The 19,325-nt window shown below is 41.2% G+C and overlaps 1 protein-coding gene across 2 annotated transcripts in view; it reads right to left on the minus strand.

Annotated features, from left to right (window-relative positions):
- The window catches only part of adam19a (ADAM metallopeptidase domain 19a), a 193,864-nt gene that overhangs the window by 65,075 nt on the left and 109,464 nt on the right, over positions 1–19,325 (minus strand). For both annotated transcript variants that reach the window (XM_060918023.1, XM_060918024.1), the window contains 2 exons: positions 14,685–14,760; positions 2,103–2,182 (listed from right to left, as the gene is read on the minus strand). In XM_060918023.1, coding sequence (XP_060774006.1) covers positions 2,103–2,182; positions 14,685–14,760 — 156 coding nt within the window. The remainder of the gene's footprint in view (positions 1–2,102; positions 2,183–14,684; positions 14,761–19,325) is intronic.

Below are 19,325 nucleotides of genomic sequence, written 5' to 3' on the forward strand. Positions count from 1 at the left end.
GAAGGCCACTGAAGAACACTGAACCCATTGTCATGCTCATGAAACCAGTTTGAGACGACTTTTGCTTTGTGACATGGTGGATTATCATGCTGGAAGTAGCCATTAGAAGATGGTAAATTGTGGCCATGAAGGGATGCACATGATCAGCAACAATACTCAAACAGGCTGTGGCATTCAAGTGATGATTAGTATTAACGAGCCCAAAGTGTGTCAATAAAACATTCCCCACACCATTACACCACCCCCACCAGCCTGAACTGTTGACACAAGGCAGATTGGGTCCATGGATACATGCTGTTGGCACCAAATTCTGACCCTACCATCTGTGAGCCTCAGCAGAAATCGAGATTCCTCAGACCAAGCTATGCTTTTCCAGTCTTCAGCTGTCCGGTTTTCATAATCCTGTTCCCACTGCAGCCTTGTCTTTCAGTTCCTGGCCGACAGAAATGGAACCTGACGTGGTCTTTTGCTGTTGTCGCTCATCTACCTCTAGGCTCAAGGCTGAATGTTGTGTATTCTAAGATACTTTTCTGCCCATGTATAATTGTACTGAGTGGTTATCTGAGTTACTGTGGTCTTTCTGTTAGCTCGAACCAGTCTGGCTATTCTCTGTTGACCTCTCTCATCAACAAGGCATTTGTCTATATATTGACACAACTGTTGCTCACTTGCGTCCAGAGAACTCTCTCGGTTTTTTTTTCTTTATTGCAGCATTCTGAGTAAATTCTAGAGATAGTTGTGCATGAAAATCTCAAGACATCAGCAGTTATAGAAATACCCAAACCAGCCCTTTTGGCACCAACAATCATGTCACGGTTAAAATCACGCAGATCAAATTTTCCCCCATTCTGATGGTTAATGTGAATATTATCTGAAGCTGCTGGCCTGTATCTCAATGATTTTACAGACTGCATTGCTGCTACATGGTTGGCTGATTAGATAACTGCATGAAATAGTATGTGTCTAGGTGTTCCTAATAAAGTGTTTGATGTGTATTTTGACTGCAGAATACATTTACTAGTTTACATGTGAGGCAACTGCTTAAACTTATCAAATTAAATTGCACATACTTGGTCTTAATAGGATATGTATTATATTCCCATGGTGCTGAATCTGTGCAAGTGTGTGAATGTGTTCCCTGTCATGGAGTGGCGTACTATTCAGGATGTACTGTATCTTCATGCTAAGTGTTTCCTGAATAGCCTCTGGACTCACTAGGACCCTGACCAGGATAAAGCGGTTACTGAAATTGAGTGAATGAATCTGTGCAAACTGATGATATTTTACATTTGTATGTACATGTTCATAGTGAGTTATCTCATCTCATTATCTGTAGCCGCTTTATCCTGTTCTACAGGGTCGCAGGCAAGCTGGAGCCTATCCCAGCTGACTACGGGCGAAAGGCGGGGTACACCCTGGACAAGTCGCCAGGTCATCACAGGGCTGACACATAGACACAGACAACCATTCACACTCACATTCACACCTACGGTCAATTTAGAGTCACCAGTTAACCTAACCTGCATGTCTTTGGACTGTGGGGGAAACCGGAGCACCCGGAGGAAACCCACGCGGACACGGGGAGAACATGCAAACTCCGCACAGAAAGGCCCTTGTCGGCCACGGGGCTCAAACCCGGACCTTCTTGCTGTGAGGCGACAGCGCTAACCATTACACCACCGTGCCGCCCAGGAAAATAATCTAATTTAAAAAAAAATTTGTTTGGGACTAAACTATTTGTATACCTAAAGTAAAAGAAGTAACCATAGCAACCAGAGTACATTACGCTCATGTTCAGATCTCAGTCTAAATGGATGCTTTCTTCACATATTTTTGGTTCATGTGACTGGCTTTAAAGCACGCATTACTCACACAACCATGGAACCCATAAAGCAATCCCTCACATACACACACACATCCATGAAACCCATGAACAGTCACACAACCACAACTCTTATACCAATATAGCACATAAGAGTTAATACATCTTCTATTCCATTACCAAGTGTTACTTACCTGAGACACAATACTAAATAAATTGAACTCATTGTGGCCTTGTTTTGACCCAGGATAATTAAATTACAAAAGCATCCAGCTCATACCTCACTCCAGAGCATGTGCTTAGAGCAACCCAGGAAGAGGAATGGTCCTTCACACTTCCATGATAAAAGCAATGATGATCCTAGAGAGAGAGAGAGAGAAAGAGAGATCATTGTAAACCTGAACTGGATACAAATCAAGGCTACATGCCTCAGTCTAGACTGGATTCCCTCAGTCCAGCACTGGTGAACCAGCATAATTTACAGTACATCAGCACAGTTGGTGTTTTTCCTGTTTAAAAGCAACCTCACTTGTACGATTTATCAATCAAACAGGATTATCAACCCTATTTTTCCATTGACATACACTGTTTCCACAGTTAAAGCATCATCCTTTGCCCCTTTAATCCCTTATAATAATCATTCTCTTGAGTTTTCTACCAACATTTGGGAAATAATGACAGCACCTTTAATTTTCTGAAACAGATCCAGATTGTACGTGGGCGTCATTCTTAGGCTATTTAAAGGGCTCATTCAAACGATTAGACCGTGAAATTAGACTCATTTATTTGAACAGAGAGGAAGCAAGGCGGGACACTCATGCACAGCGGACACACAAATCAATTGTCAGTGGAGACATGGGATGACAGTCGGAGCTGCTGAGACTTTCATTGGCTAGTCTGCACTGGCAGGAGTGTATCAAGTTAATGCTGCATGTCTAGCACTGACTGAAGGTGCACTTTTAATCGGAACGGCTCTTAAAGGATTCTGGTTGGGGTTCTGGGCTGGGAGGGTCCTTTGGTACTGTACTTACATACTATTTCAGAAGATTTGTACTTTACTTGAATATTACTGAAACTGAATACTACAACACTAAAGGAAATTCACAAGTGAAAAAACATACTTTTACCTCATTATATTTCCTTTCAAGTACTCATTAAAAATCTCAGGTGCCATGAGATATTTTTCTATGCCAGTTGCTTTGCCAGTCACTTGTGTTTGCACTTATTTAAATGAGTGTTTTTAAAGGCGTCCAATGACATTCACATCAATGTCAAATGAAACTACACACAACTGTGCTAATTGGGTCTTTTTTTTTCTCTACTGTTTTTTTTTTCCCTTTGCTGAATTTTGCAATAATTCATACAGGATGAGATGACATGTCTCTTTTGCCTTCCATGTAAAATGGAAATCAATATAACACTGAAGTAGGTTAACGTTAGGTTTTCAAGCTAGTTTTGTTTTTTTGTTCCTAATGCCACCGCATTCATTCCAACAGGGTTATTAAACATTACCTAACCAACAAGCCGAATTCAGTTTTGTCTGATTTAGCAGAATATTTAATAAATATTTCATAAGATAAATTAAAATTCATTACATTTTTGAACAAGTAAAATATCTACATTTTATCTTGAACACTTGAGTAACCTATGTTAAAACTGTAAATACTTCTTGACTTTTAGTCAAAAACAGTTTCTTGCAAAAGTATTCATCCCCCTTGGTGTTTGTCCTCTTTTGTCGCATTACAAGCTGGAATTAAAATGAATTTTTAGAGGGTTAGCACCATTTGATTTACACAACATGCCTACCACTTTAAAAGGTGCACATTGTTGTTTGATTGTGACACAAACAATAATTAAGATGAAAAAAAAAACAGAAATCTGGAGTGTGCATAGGTATTCACCCCCTTTCTGCTGAAACCCCTAAATAAGAGCTGGTCCAACCAATTCACTTCATCAGTGACATAATTAGTTGATTAAGATCCACCTGTGTGCAATCAAAGTGTCACATGATCTGTCACATGATGTCTGGATAAATCACCCTGTTCCGGAAGGACCCTGACTCTGCAACACTACTAAGCAAGCAACATGAAAACCAAGGAGCCTCCAAACAGGTCAGAGACAAAGTTGTGGAGAAGTATAGATCAGGGTTGGATCATAAAAAATATCCCAAACTTTGAATATCCCAGGGAGCACCATTACATCCATTATAGCAAAACGGAAAGAATATGGCACCACTACAAAACTGACGAGAGAAGGCCCACCAAAACTCACAGACTGGGCAAGGAGGGCATTAATCAGAGATGCAACAAAGACACCAAAGATAACACTGAAGGAGCTGCAAAGATCCACAGTGGAGATGGGAGTATCTGTCCATAGGACCACTTTAAGCCGTACACTCCACAGAGCGGGGCTTTATGGAAGAGTGGCCAGAAAAAAGCCATTGCTGAAGAAAATAAATTTGGAGTTTGCCCAACAGCATGTGGCAGACTCCCCAAACACATGGAAGAAGATTCTCTGGTCAAATGAGACTAAAACTGAACTTTTTGGCCATCATGGGAAATACCATGTGTGGCACAAACCCAACACCCTGAGAACACCATTCCTACAGTGAAGCATGGTGGTGGCAGCATCATGCTGTGGGGATATTTTTCATCTGCAGAGACAGGAAAGCTGGTCAGGACTGAAGGAAAGATGGATGACACTAAATACAGGGCTATTCTGGAGGAAAACCTGTTTGAGTCGGCCAGAGGTTTGAGACTGGGATGAAGGTTCACATTCCAGCAGGACAATGACCCTAAACATACTGCTAAAGTTACACTGGAGTGGTTCAAAGGGAAACATTTAAATGGCTTGGAATGGCCTAATCAAAGCCCAGACCTCAATCCAATTGAGAATCTCATCTCATTATCTCTAGCCGCTTTATCCTGTTCTACAGGGTCGCAGGCAAGCTGGAGCCTATCCCAGCTGACTACGGGCGAAAGGCGGGGTACACCCTGAACAAGTCGCCAGATCATCACAGGGCTGACACATAGACACAGACAACCATTCACACTCACATTCACACCTACGGTCAATTTAGAGTCACCAGTTAACCTAACCTGCATGTCTTTGGACTGTGGGGGAAACCGGAGCACCCCCACGCGGACACCATGCAAATTCCGCACAGAAAGGCCCTCGCCGGCCACGGGGCTCGAACCCGGATCTTCTTGCTGTGAGGCGACGGCGCTAACCACTACGCCACCGTGCTGCCCCAATTGAGAATCTGTGGCATAACTTGAAGATTGCTGTACACCAACACAATCCATCTAACTAGAAGGAGTTGGAGCAGTTTTGCCTTGAGGAATGGGCAAAAATCCCAATGGCTAGATGTGCTGAGCTAATAGAGACATACCCCAAGAGACTGCAGCTGTAATTGCAGCAAAAGATTGCTCTACAAAGTATTGACTTTGGGGGGGGGGAATACCTATGCACACTCCAGAGTTCTATTTTTTCATCTTAATTATTGTTTCTGTCACAATAAAACAACAATTTGAACCTTTAAAGCTGTAGACATGTTGTGTAAATCAAATTTTGCTAACGCTCCAAAAATCCATTTTAATTCCAGCTTGTAATGCGACAAAACAGGACAAACACCAAGGGGGATGAATACTTTTGCAAGACACTGTAGGTACTTGATTAATTTAGTGTTTGGCACATTTCCCAAAGGTTTACTGAAGTACAGTTTCTCTGTATTTTTGCTTTTGGTGCTGCATATGATTTGATGTTTTTGTCTTGCATTCAGTGGGCCTTTCTGAAAAACTATGACAATATAACTGTTATGTGTTCATGCTTAAAGGATAATTAATACAGGGGTCGAAGTCTGTGTATCCTGCATCCTCATGGTGGAAAAACAAACATGGTAGTGACACAAATACTTAATGACTTGTGGAGGCTTTTATGTGCAGCTGTAGCGGTAAATTGTTTGACAGCTATAACCACAAGGTCGCACACTCTGAATAGCCAGTAACACTGTGCATGGTAAAGCACAGAGATCGCAGGGAAGATATGATCAAACTTTCAATTTCCTCACCTCATGGAACTAGATAAACCTGCCAATATTCAGCGTGGGTTGTGAATCTAAATGGCAAATCTCTTAAAATGTTTAAAATGTTAATGTAGTTAAGCCACAATTCACAGTTTCTTCATTAAAAGATTTTCTGCAAAAGCAGCTGAATTAGAAAGCAAATTACTTGGTAGTTTAGTATCATATTAGCTAATTGAAAATCAAGTAAGATTTGAACACATGGAATAGCTTTGGGGTTTGTAGGCTTAGATACACCCACATCGCAGAACCATTAAGAAGAAACTGACTCAAAACAGTGCACCATTATTTTCTGTTCGAGTTACAGACTGGATAAATCAGGAACTGCTGCAGCTGTCATGTTTGTCTCATAAACTCTTTATTTCTCTTTTTACAGGTCACCCCACTGACATGCTCAAAATGATTAAAATCAGGGACACGTTCCAATTCGCAGCACTAAACCGGAAGCACCACCTGTTTAATGTGGATGATATTTTCTTAAAAAATAAAACCACGTCCTTTCCGAAAAGAAGTGCAGTGGCTAGCATTGAAAGAGAGACTGAAATTAGCAGCTGCCGTTCCTCCCCAGCTTCTTCGAACAGCTGAAGCAGATGTTTATTTCCTAATAAAGAGACAGAGCTGTACTCAGGAAGACACTCGAAATGAAATAATGACTGCCAGCCAAAGGTGCACCATTTAGTTCCTGTCTTGATTTATGCCAACAAATTAGAAGAGCTTTGAACAGTCTTTAATAACTACACCTAACATATACATCTCAATTCTGATAATGAGTGACTGCGGCATAACAATATAATATGCCAAGTGCAAGACTCACATTCAATTGATTTTCTTTGATGTACGACTTTTTCATTAACAATTCCAAAGAAAGGAACTTTTTTTGCTGAAGAGATGGGAGTGAATGCGCAGTATGTGCTATGACAGACTGTTAACTAATGCGAAATCAGTTACAACCTGCCCTCTCAGAAAATAAAGTACATTATTAGCGCCTTTAGGGGTACAACGGCTTGTCATTGAGGCAGTACCTTCTCAGGTACTTATTTGTATCCTTTAGATACTGCTTGGGAACATATATGGACCTTTTTGGCCCTAAAAAGGTACACATAGTTACAGTGGTGCTTGAAAGTTTGTGAACCCTTTAGAATTTTCTATATTTCTGCATAAATATGACCTAAAACATCATCAGATTTTCACACAAGTCCTAAAAGTAGATAAAGAGAACCAAGCTGAACAAATGAGACACAAATATTATACTTGGTCATTTATTTCTTGAGGAAAATGATCCAATATTATATATCTGTGAGTGGCAAAAGTATGTGAACCTTTGCTTTCAGGATCTGGTGTGACCCCCTTGTGCAGCAATAACTGCAACTAAACGTTTCAGGTAACTGTTGATCAGTCCTGCACACCAGCTTGGAGGAATTTTAGCCCATTGCTCCGTCCAGAACAGCTTCAACTCTGGGATGTTGGTGGGTTTCCTCACATGAACTGCTCGCTTCAGGTCCTTCCACAACATTTCCATTGGATTAAGGTCAGGACTTTGACTTGGCCATTCCAAAACATTAACTTTATTCTTCTTTAACCATTCTTTGGTAGAATGACTTGTGTGCTTAGGGTCGTTGTCTTGCTGCATGACCCACCTTCTCTTGAGATTCAGTTCATGGACAGATGTCCTGACATTTTCCTTTAGAATTCGCTGGTATAATTCAGAATTCATTGTTCCATCAATGATGGCAAGCCATCCTGGCCCAGATGCAGCAAAACAGGCCCAAACCATGATACTACCACCACCATGTTTCACAGATGGGATAAGGTTCTTATGCTGGAATGCAGTGTTTTCCTTTCTCCAAACATAACGCTTCTCATTTAAAGCAAAAAGTTCTATTTTGGTCTCATCTGTCCACAAAACATTATGCCAATAGCCTTCTGGCTTATCCATGTGACCTTTAGCAAACTGCAGATGAGCAGCAGTGGCTTTCTCCTTGCAACCCTGCCATGCACACCATTGTTGTTCAGTGTTCTCCTGATAGTGGACTCATGAACATTAACATTAGCCAATGTGAGGGAGGCCTTCAGTTGCTTAGAAGTTACCCTGGGGTCCTTTGTGACCTTGCCAACTATTACACGCCTTGCTCTTGGAATGATCTTTGTTGGTCGACCACTCCTGGGAGGGTAATAATGGTCTTGAATTTCCTCCATTTGTACACAATCTGTCTGACTGTGGATTGGTGGAGTCCAAAGTCTTTAGAGATGGTTTTGTAACCTTTTCCAGCCTGATGAGCATCAACAACGCTGATGGTCACAATTTTTGAGGTCCTCAGAAATCTCCTTTGTTCATGCCATGATACACTTCCAGAAACATGTGTTGTGAAGATCAGACTTTGATAGATCCCTGTTCTTTAAATAAAACAGGGTGCCCACTCACACCTGATTGTCATCCCATTGATTGAAAACACCTGACTCTAATTTCACCTTCAAATTAACTGCTAATCCCTTTAAAAACAGCGTTTGTGTTCATCTTAGATTCAGTCGGGATTAAGCAGAATGTCATAGGACCGACCCATAATGGTGGTCACACCCTTGATCTAATACTAACATTCAGATTAAACGTAGACAATATAGTCATACTTCCACAGTCTGAAGTTATCTCAGATCATTGTCTCATCTCATTCAAAATATGTCTGAGTAATAATATATGCACCTCACCATGCTACTGTATTAAACGTACTTTCACGTCAACTACTGCACAGAGCTTTATAAATGATCTCCCAGAGCTGTCAACTTTGATTGGGTCACTGTCAGCCCCTGCAGAACTTGATCAGGCAACTGAATGCTTAGAGTCAACATTCCGCCATACTTTAGATAATGTAGCTCCTCTAAAAAGGAAAATGGTCAGAGACAAAAAATTAGCACCCTGGTATAAGGATGACACTCGCACTTTAAAACAGACCACTCGAAAATTGGAACGTAAATGGCGTCAAACAAAATTGGTAGTGTTCAAATTAGCTTGGAAGGAGAGCTTCCTGAAGTATAGAAAAGCTCTTAGTGCTGCGAGATCAACATATTTCTCCTCCCTAATAGAAGATAACAAAAATAATCCTAGATTCCTATTTAATACTGTAGCAAAATTAACGAGGAATAAGTCCACTATCAACACATGCACACCTGCAGTATGTAGTAGCAACGACTTCATGAATTTTTTTAATGACAAAATTGAGAATATCCGACAAAAAATTCAAACTACTAATTTAAGGTTAGACAATGAAAGTGACCTTGTAGTTAACAATATAACTGTATCAGATCATCAGTTAGAATGTTTTACTCCCCTAAAAGAAACTGAATTACTTTCATTAATCTCTGCATCAAAAGCCTCAACTTGCGTACTAGATCCCTTACCGACACATCTATTCAAACAGATAATGCCTGAAGTAATTGAACCGCTTCTAAAAATAATAAATTCTTCTCTTATGATTGGCTATGTACCCAAATCCTTTAAACTAGCAGTTATCAAACCCCTGATTAAAAAACCTGACCTTGATCCCTGTCAGCTGTCCAATTATCGGCCAATATCAAACCTCCCCTTTATCTCCAAGATCCTTGAAAAAGCTGTGGCACAGCAGTTATGCTCATATTTACATAGGAATAACATCCATGAAATGTATCAGTCAGGATTTAGACCTCATCATAGCACAGAGACAGCACTGGTTAAAGTAGTAAACGACCTACTGTTGGCGTCTGATCAGGGCTGTGTCTCGCTACTTGTGTTGCTTGACCTTAGTGCAGCATTTGATACCATTGATCATTCCATTCTTCTGGATAGACTAGAAAATGTTGTGGGAGTTAAGGGAACGGCCCTCTCCTGGCTCAGGTCTTATCTAACTGATCGTTATCAGTATGTTGATATAAATGGTGATATTTCTAGACGTACCGAGGTAAAGTTTGGTGTTCCACAAGGTTCTGTCTTGGGTCCACTGCTTTTTTCTCTATATATGTTACCTCTGGGCGATATTATTCGTAAACATTGTATTAGTTTCCACTGTTATGCTGATGACACACAGTTGTATGTCTCTGCAAAACCTGATGAGAGACACCAGCTTAATAGAATTGAGGAATGTGTTAAGGACATTAGACACTGGATGCTTATAAATTTCCTTCTGCTTAACTCTGACAAGACTGAAGTACTTGTGCTAGGACCACATACAGCTGGAAGTAAGTTTTCTGATTACACAGTAACTCTGGATGGCCTTTCTGTTTCTTCACGTGCAGCAGTAAAAGACCTCGGAGTGATTATTGACCCCAGTCTTTCATTCGAAACTCACATTGATAACATCACCAGGATAGCTTTCTTTCATCTCAGAAATATTGCAAAGATAAGAAATTTAATGTCATTGCATGATGCAGAAAAACTACTCCATGCTTTCGTTACCTCCAGGTTGGATTATTGTAATGCCTTACTGTCTGGATGTTCCAATAAGTGCATAAACAAGCTCCAGTTAGTTCAAAATGCAGCAGCAAGAGTCCTTACTAGAACTAGAAAATATGACCACATCACGCCTGTCTTATCCACACTGCATTGGCTCCCAATCAAATTTCGTATTGATTATAAAATACTACTATTGACCTTTAAAGCACTAAATGGTCTCGCACCACAGTACCTGAGTGAACTTCTGCTCCTCTATGACCCGCCACGCCTATTTAGATCAAAAGGTGCAGGCTATCTGCTGGTACCTCGTATAGTGAAGGCTACATCAGGGGGCAGAGCCTTTTCTTACAAAGCCCCACTGTTATGGAACAGCCTTCCAAGTAATGTTCGGGAATCAGACACAGTCTCAGCATTTAAGTCTAGGCTGAAAACATATCTGTTTAGTCAAGCCTTTTGTTAATGGTGTTTATGAGGTAAAGGAGTAGATCTGGAGGGTCCTCAGACATAGAGTGTTTTGGTAAACTGGGATGTATGGATGCTGTCAGTCCCCACTCGCTTGCTCACTCGAGTTTGTTGACGGTGTAGTGGCTGGCTGCTTTATGTCCCGGGGCTCCCTCATGCCTGTGTTACCTTCTGGCTCTCTCCTTTTAGTTATGCTGTCATAGTTAGTTGCCGGAGTCCCTGCTTGTACTCGGTGCAATATGTATACTGTTCCTACTTATTCAGGTGACATTGGGTGTACCTAACCACCTGTGTTTTCTTTCTCTCCCCCCCACCCCAAATCTGTCCCTCTGAGTTACATGGAGTCAACAGGAAATCTTTTGGTGGAGACGGTGGGGACCTCGACTGGCTATCGTAGCCTGCAGGGAATCGGCCGTCAGACATTCTGTCGCATGTCCCAGACCCGGTGAAATGTAACTGAATTGTCTTGGCCAGGCCTAAGGGTCCCATCTGCATCTCATCATTGCTGAGGCGTGTGCTCCCATCACCCAATCAAGCATCCAGCCAGAGCAGGTCATGATATATTTTTTACCATATTAACATGCCATTGTGTGTTATGCCTGATGTAAAGACTCTCGTCTCTGCGAGCCTACCACACAGATTTAATACTTGTCATTTTTAGGGCATACTTAACAACGTGTTTTCTTTCTCTCTCTCTCTCCCCCCCCCCCATCTGTCCCTCTGAGTTACATATTGATCCTGGGATTGAGATGCTGGCCTCTTCTGCCCCTCGGACCTGCTTGATCCATCCTGGTGCCCTGTGTCTGGTCGGAGTTTTATCGCCCCACTCCTGTGAAGGACGGCCCCATGAGGACAGTTGAGGGTTATACCTGTTAAAACTGTTAATATTATAGTCAGGCTGTCTGTTGTTGCCCAAATGAGGATGGGTTCCCTTTTGAGTCTGGTTCCTCTCGAGGTTTCTTCCTCATGTCGTCTGAGGGAGTTTTTCCTTGCCACCGTCGCCACAGGCTTGCTCATTGGGGATAGATTAGGGATAAAATTAGCTCATGTTTTAAGTCGTTCAAATTCTGTAAAGCTGCTTTGCGACAATGTTTATTGTTAAAAGCGCTGTACAAATAAACTTGATTTGATTTGATTTGATTTAATCCTAGAGGTTCACATACTTTTGCCACTCACAGATACCGTATGTAATATTGGATCATTTTCCTCAATAAATAAATGACCAAGTATAATATTTTTGTCTCATTTGTTTAACTGGGTTCTCTTTATCTACTTTTAGGACTTGTGTGAAAATCTGATGTTGTTTTAGGTCATATTTATGCAGAAATATAGAAAATTCTAAAGGGTTCACAAACTTTCAAGCACCACTGTACCTTGAGGTCCAATAATGAGCCCTAGGGGGTACATTAGTGTAGACTGTGCCTTAGGGGACAGAAATGGACTCCTATTGTACCCCTATTTCTGATAGTGTGGCAGAATGCTAGTTTGGTAGTTTAGTTTATTGCAAATAGAGATGTAGGAAATACTTTCTTACTGTACTTAAGTCTGTTTTTTAAGTATCTGGACTTTACTTGAGGGAGGCACGGTGGTGTAGTGGTTAGCACTGTCGCCTCACAGCAAGAAGGTCCGGGTTTGAGCCCCGTGGCCGGCGAGGGCCTTTCTGTGCGGAGTTTTCATGTTCTCCCCGTGTCCGCGTGGGTTTCCTCCGGGTGCTCCGGTTTCCCCCACAGTCCAAAGACATGCAGGTTAGGTTAACTGGTGACTCTAAATTGAGCGTAGGTGTGAATGTGAGTGTGAATGGTTGTCTGTGTCTATGTGTCAGCCCTGTGATGACCTGGCGACTTGTCCAGGGTGTACCCCGCCTTTCGCCCGTAGTCAGCTGGGATAGGCTCCAGCTTGCCTGCGACCCTGTGGAACAGGATAAAGCGGCTACAGATAATGAGATGAGATGAGAGGAATAACGTAACCGTTAGTTAGCCTTAGCTAATAATGTCTTCCTACATTCCTTGTTTTGTTGGCAAATGAATGATGAATTTAGTCAGTAACAATAATCAGTGTGTGATTTGAGGCAGGTATCTCAACCTAAGTGAAGAATTTAAAGGCGTATTTTAACTTTTATCAGAGTATTTATTTAGATGAGCAGTTGCAATTTTACTTGAGTAAAAAAAAATAGGTACGTTTACTACCTCTGATTAAAACAGACACAAGCTTTATCTGGGATCTTTGAGATCGAACCGACTGATGACAGAACGCAATAGATAATGTGATTTATTATAAGGCTCGTTTGCATCTTTTAGGCTTCTGATATATCTCTATGCGAAGACCAATACTGTCGTAATGACTGATGAATGATGTATTGCACAGCCCTCGTTTGTACAAACACATCAAGCAAAATATGAATTAAGGAGGAGGATTTAAAACAAGCATAACTGTAAAGTCATTCTTTTTACTTTCAGTTCATTACGGATTCATTCTTTTCCCTTTTAAATTGAAGCTTATGAACAACGTCTTGTGCAGCAGCAATCTATCCATAGCACATAGCAAAGAGCAAAATACAGCGCCGAATATTTCACTCGTAAATATAATAAATATGGCAGCATGACAAATCTTATTAGAATGAAATTTTCAAGCCATACTTTAAAAACGGAGGAATATACAGACAGACATTTTAATGTATGTTGCTGCTATTTTCTCTTGCAATTCAGAAATGGTGATGAGTTGAATATATTGTGGCAATGAATCTGAATGAACAGACTGTTTGTACTGTGCTGAGACCTTTGCACTGGTGGTGCGGCAGGATGTGTGCAGGATGTGCGAGGCACTTTGCATCATTTTCTCATCTTAATTGAATTTGGCAGTTCACACCTCACCAGCATACAACAGGAAGATAGTTCCTCACACCTTTCTGCACAAGTGTGCAATAAACTGGCCCAAATAAAAGTGTACTCTGTCGCAGAAAGAAAAAAAAAAACACCTGAGAAATGGGGAGTGACAAAAGTCACTGCTACTTTGAACTGCGTGTTTTTCAAGTAATAAGGTGTTTTCAGCAAAGTAGGTTGCCCTTTGTGCTATTCAACACTACTGGCTGAAATATGTGTGTGTGTGTGTGTGTGTGTGTGTGTGTGTGTGTGTGTGTGTGTGTGAGGCTGCTTCTTCTTGTGTGTGTGAGCACAGGATGTTGTTTTTCAGCTAAACGATCATACCATCATGTGGCCTAGCATGTGAAAATAATGCCCTTGGGAGGAAGAAGATAGAGAGAAGCGAAAAAGAAAAAACAGAACCCTGTGTCTGAAATTGCTCCCTACTCACTATATAGTGGGCTATATAGTGAGTTCGCCATTTTGTAGTGCTGTCCGAATGTATAATGAGAATTATCACACCCGATATAGTGCACTCAAAGTATCCCACAATGCATCATGTAAAGCCGTGTATAACCGATGGTCACTAACCAAGCAATATATCCCATCATGCATTGCGGTCGCGCTGAAAGAAATCAAATCAAAAGCCTCAAATTTGATTTAATAAAAGGCAGTGGCAAAGAAGAAAGTATTCTTGATTTAAAAGAACTGAAAGATGCAGCAGACGCAAAGTACTTTGTATTGATTAATGTGGGAAATACACTCAGTATAATATGAATTTATCACAAAAATACATGCATGTGTTCATTATTTTGAAAACCCACTTTTTAATTGTGTGACAGTAATGACGTAAATAATGGCGTAGTGTTTTTTAATTTTACCAATGAGCTCACTATATAGTCCTCTATATAGTAATTCCCTATATAGTGCGTAGGGAGTAGTGAACGAGTGAGTGGTTTCGGATACAGGGAGACAGACTGAAAGAGTGAGAAAGCAAAAAAAAAAAGAAGAGAGAGGAAGGATGGTGTAAAACCTGCTTACAGTGTGACTGTTAGTATAGGTAACTGGTTGGTTGTCTTCATAGTGAGTCGCAGTGAAGTCTTTAGCCAGAAGATCCCTAAAACACACACACGTGCACACACATACAAAGACAATGAAGACAAATGTTTAATTTGGACTCAAAGCATTAACATTGAAAGCACTGCCAATATATGACTGTGTTCATTTCCTCTGAAACAGCTGTAATCTCAGCAATCCATGTGATTTTCATCAAAACCCTTAGCGAGAGTGATAATAGTTGGATGTTTTGCTTGCCTTGCTCTCCCAGCTTTCGCAGCCAAGTTCATTAGATTCTGAGGACAGTACAGACGCTACAGAAAAAGAGGTTACTCTTGCACATTTTTGACTGGCTGCAGATTCACTTCTACCCCAGAATTGGATAAAAAACAACACACACACACACACTTTGGCTCTCTGAGCTACAAGCAGATTAAAGATTCAGTTCCAGCCACCGAGGATTCTATCCAGTGGTGTGTCAGGGTTTTGAGACATGGGGTAGTGCAGGAGTACAGACAAAAGGGGGAAACATTGAAATATATGTATTGCACAAGGTTGCGTTTGTTCCTTGATGCAAAATAAGCAGCCATATAATGCCATTCATATACTAAATCTCTACGATGCCAGTCAATTACCTACTTTGTTGTGATCTATTAAGCCTGTGAGAATTACGCAAGACTACTAGACCTCTCCAGATATTTTCTGAGGACCCAAGGCAAGGCTTATTTCAAGAACAACAACAACAACAACAACAACAACAAACCTATGCCATCTACAGTATACAGCCTGCTTCCATCTACTCAATAAATCCTCTCTTTAGAAGTGTAATCCTTCTCATCATGCTTTCTCACAAAACCCATGACAAGAAGGAAATAATTTTAGGTAAATTACAATCACATGGTATTCAAGCTGCAGAATGTGGAGGCACAGAGAGCTGAGAACTTGTTAAGAATAAGGCACAACTAGAGTGAGTGCCTGATCTGCAGTCTAATCCCGACATTAACCCTTGTTCCTTCTTTCTCTCATACACACAGATCGCAATGCTTGTTCATGATATTAAAAGCGGGGGCTAAAATCTCTAACCCCAATTCCAAAAAAGTTAGGACGCTGTATAAAACATAAATAAAAACAGAATACAATGATTTGGAAATCATTTTCCACCTATATTCAATTGAATACAATACAAAGACAAGATATTTAATGTTCAAACTGATAAACTTTATTGTTTTTTTTTAAATATAAACTCATTCTGAATTTGATGCCTGTAACACGTTCCAAAAAGTTGGGACAGGGGCATGTTTACCACTGTGTTACATCGCCTTTTCTTTGAACAACATTCAGTAAGCATTTGGGAACTGAGGACTCTCATTGTTGAACTTCTGAAAGTGAAATTCCCATTCTGGCTTGATATACAACTTCAGTTGCTCAACAGTTCAGTGTCTCCATTGTTGTATTTTGCGCTTCATAATGCTCCACACATTTTCAATCAGAGGCAGGCAGGCCAGTTTAGCGCCTGCACTCTTTTACTATGAAGTCACACGGTTGTAACACGTGTAGAATGTGGCTTGCTATTGTCTTGCTGAAATAAATAGGGGTGTCCCTGATAAAGACATCTAGTTGGCAGCATTTTTGCTCCGAAACCTGTATGCACCTTCCATCATTAATGGAGCCTTCACAGATGTGCAAGTTACCCATGCCATGGGCACTAACACAGCCCCATACCATCACATATACTGGCTTTTGAACTTCATGCTGATAACAATCCGGATGGTCCTTTTTCTCTTTAACCCGGATGACACAACGTCCCCGATTTTCCACAAACAATTCAAAATATGGACTATGGTTAATCTACGGCATTACTAACACCAAGACAAAAACCCATTCACACCTATGGCTAATTTAGAGTAGCCAGTTGACTTAATCCACATGTAAACATCTCATCTCATTATCTGTAGCCGCTTTATCCTGTTCTACAGGGTCGCAGGCAAGCTGGAGCCAATCCCAGCTGACTACGGGCGAGAGGCGGGGTACACCCTGGACAAGTCGCCAGGTCATCACAGGGTTGACACATAGACACAGACAACCATTCACACTCACATTCACACCTACGGTCAATTTAGAGTCACCAGTTAACCTAACCTGCATGTCTTTGGACTGTGGGGGAAACCGGAGCACCCGGAGGAAACCCACGCGGACACGGGGAGAGCATGCAAACTCCGCACAGAAAGGCCCTCGCCGGCCACGGGGCTCGAACCTGGACCTTCTTGCTGTGAGGCGACAGCACTAACCACTACACCACCGTGCCGCCCCCACATGTAAACATGAGAAAACATTAAAGCTATAACTCATTTGTTCAAACAAAAAAAAAAGGTGTCATCTGTCATTTTGTTAAATTTGTACCTTGATGAGACAATGTGCACTTAATCATTCTATGTTTAGTTTCTCCTTCAAAGGACTTTTGGACAAAAACGACGATAGAGTAAATAATCCACTTTACATTCAAGCAGACGGAATAATATCAGTCCAAATGTAGATCAAAACTAGTGGGTGTTTCATTCTGTGCAATCAGCTGACACGACTGTCACTGACGAGCTGCGTGAGTCTACAGTCAGGACTAGAAAGAAATCCGCCTCAGCCTTGCCTCTTTATATTGTTCTGAGTATTGATCTAAGGACCATTGGTGCTGTTGCACCAAAAGAATCCGCATGAAGACATTTGGTAAAAGCAGTCAGAAGTGTAAACCTTCAAAGATGCTGCTATCTAATTTATACCTGCTTGGGTCCACACTGTAGAACAGTCATGAACACAAGTGCACATGTGTACCCTGTCATGTGTGCCTATCAAGCACCAAGCTGTTGTAATTGCAGTCTCTAGGTTGTGTTTGGCATGGCAAAGGGAATGATAGATGGCTTTTTGGCTAAAGCAGTGCAGCATCTGCCTGGTGCCCATTCACCGCCAAAGTCACAAATAAATAGGCATCATACAGTAAGTGCAGCTGGTAGAGGCTGGAGCAGAGGCGTGCCCTAAACCCCCTCTGCACTAGTCATTATCCACTATTTCTGAACCTAATGCAAAATAAATTAGACATTACTGGACATTCTGCAATAAGTGAATGACAACTAGTGTTCGGCAGCTCGGCCAGCCCATTGAATTTATGTGTGTATGCCTCTGCACGCTTGAGTGAGAGCGACCGAGAGAAAGAAAGAATATCCATTTTCAGATACACGGTTGTATCCGGAAAGAGGTCCTTCACAGAAACACAGTCGGCTTAAATCCACCATGTTTTTTTTTTTTTATTCTGTTGTATGAAATTGCATTTTCACTTTCAATCTTTCCACGTAGTTGAAGCTTGCACAAGAACACCACCGAAACAACATGGAGTGAAATCATATGGCACTGTGAATAGAAGTCTGAAGCTATCAGGAACTCTAGCCCATGGTAAAAGAAACCTCACCACATGAATAAAGCAATCTCCCAAACAACATGATCATGAGCATTTAATAAATGATGCATGATTCATTGTCAAACTGACATCGTAATACAGACTACCACTGGGATTTGTGACGAGTCATGGAATCCACGGACACATGTCGGTCGAAATGAATCTGAGAAAATCGCAAAAGAAGCATAATGCTTCTTTTGCGATTTTCTCGGATTCGTTTCGGCCGACATGTGTCCGTAGATTCCATGACTCGTCACAGTATGTGCATGTGGACATGCGAGTTCATACAAAGTGGAGACCACTGCCATTTTTAACCGCACTTGCTGTCATTTTGTTATTCTGTGTATAACGTGTCTTGCAAAAGTATTCATCCCCCTTGGTGTTTGTCCTGTTTTGTTGCATTACAAGCTGGTTTTAAAATGGATTTTTGGAGGGTTAGCACCATTTGATTTACACATGCCTACCACTTTAAATGTGCAAATTTTATTTATTTGTTTTTTTATTGTGACACAAACAATAATTAAGATTAAAAAAACAGAAATCTGGAGTATGCATAAGTGTTCTCCCTCCACCCCCAAAAGTCAATACTTTGTAGAGCCACCTTTTGCTGCAATTACAGCTGCAATCTCTTGGGGTATGTCTCTATTAGCTTAGCACATCTAGCCACTGGGATTTTTGCCCATTCCTCAAGGCAAAACTGCTCCACACTCCTTCTAGTTAGATGGATTGTGTTGGTGTACAGCAATCTTCAAGTTATGCCACAGATTCTCAATTGAACTGAGGTCTTGGCTTTGACTTGGCCATTCCAAGACATTTAAATATTTCCCTTTAAACCACTCCAGTGTAGCTTTAGCAGTGTGTTTAGGATCATTGTCCTGCTGGAACATGAACCTTCGTTCCAGTCTCAAACCTCTGGCCGATTCAAACAGGTTTTCCTCCAGAATTGCCCTGTATTTAATGCCATCCATCTTTCCTTCAGTCCTGACCAGCTTTCCTGTCCCTGCAGATAAAAAACATCCCCACAGCATGACGCTGCCACCACCATGCTTCACTGTAGGAATGGTGTTCTCAGGGTGTTGGGTTTGTGCCACACATGGCATTTCCGATGATGGCCAAAAAGATCAGTTTTAGCCTCATTTGACCGGAGAATCTTCTTCCACATGTTTGGGGAGTCTGTCACATAC

Source organism: Neoarius graeffei, chromosome 1 (genome assembly GCF_027579695.1).
Source record: "Neoarius graeffei isolate fNeoGra1 chromosome 1, fNeoGra1.pri, whole genome shotgun sequence".
In the NCBI taxonomy this organism is placed as follows: Eukaryota; Metazoa; Chordata; class Actinopteri; order Siluriformes; family Ariidae; genus Neoarius; species Neoarius graeffei.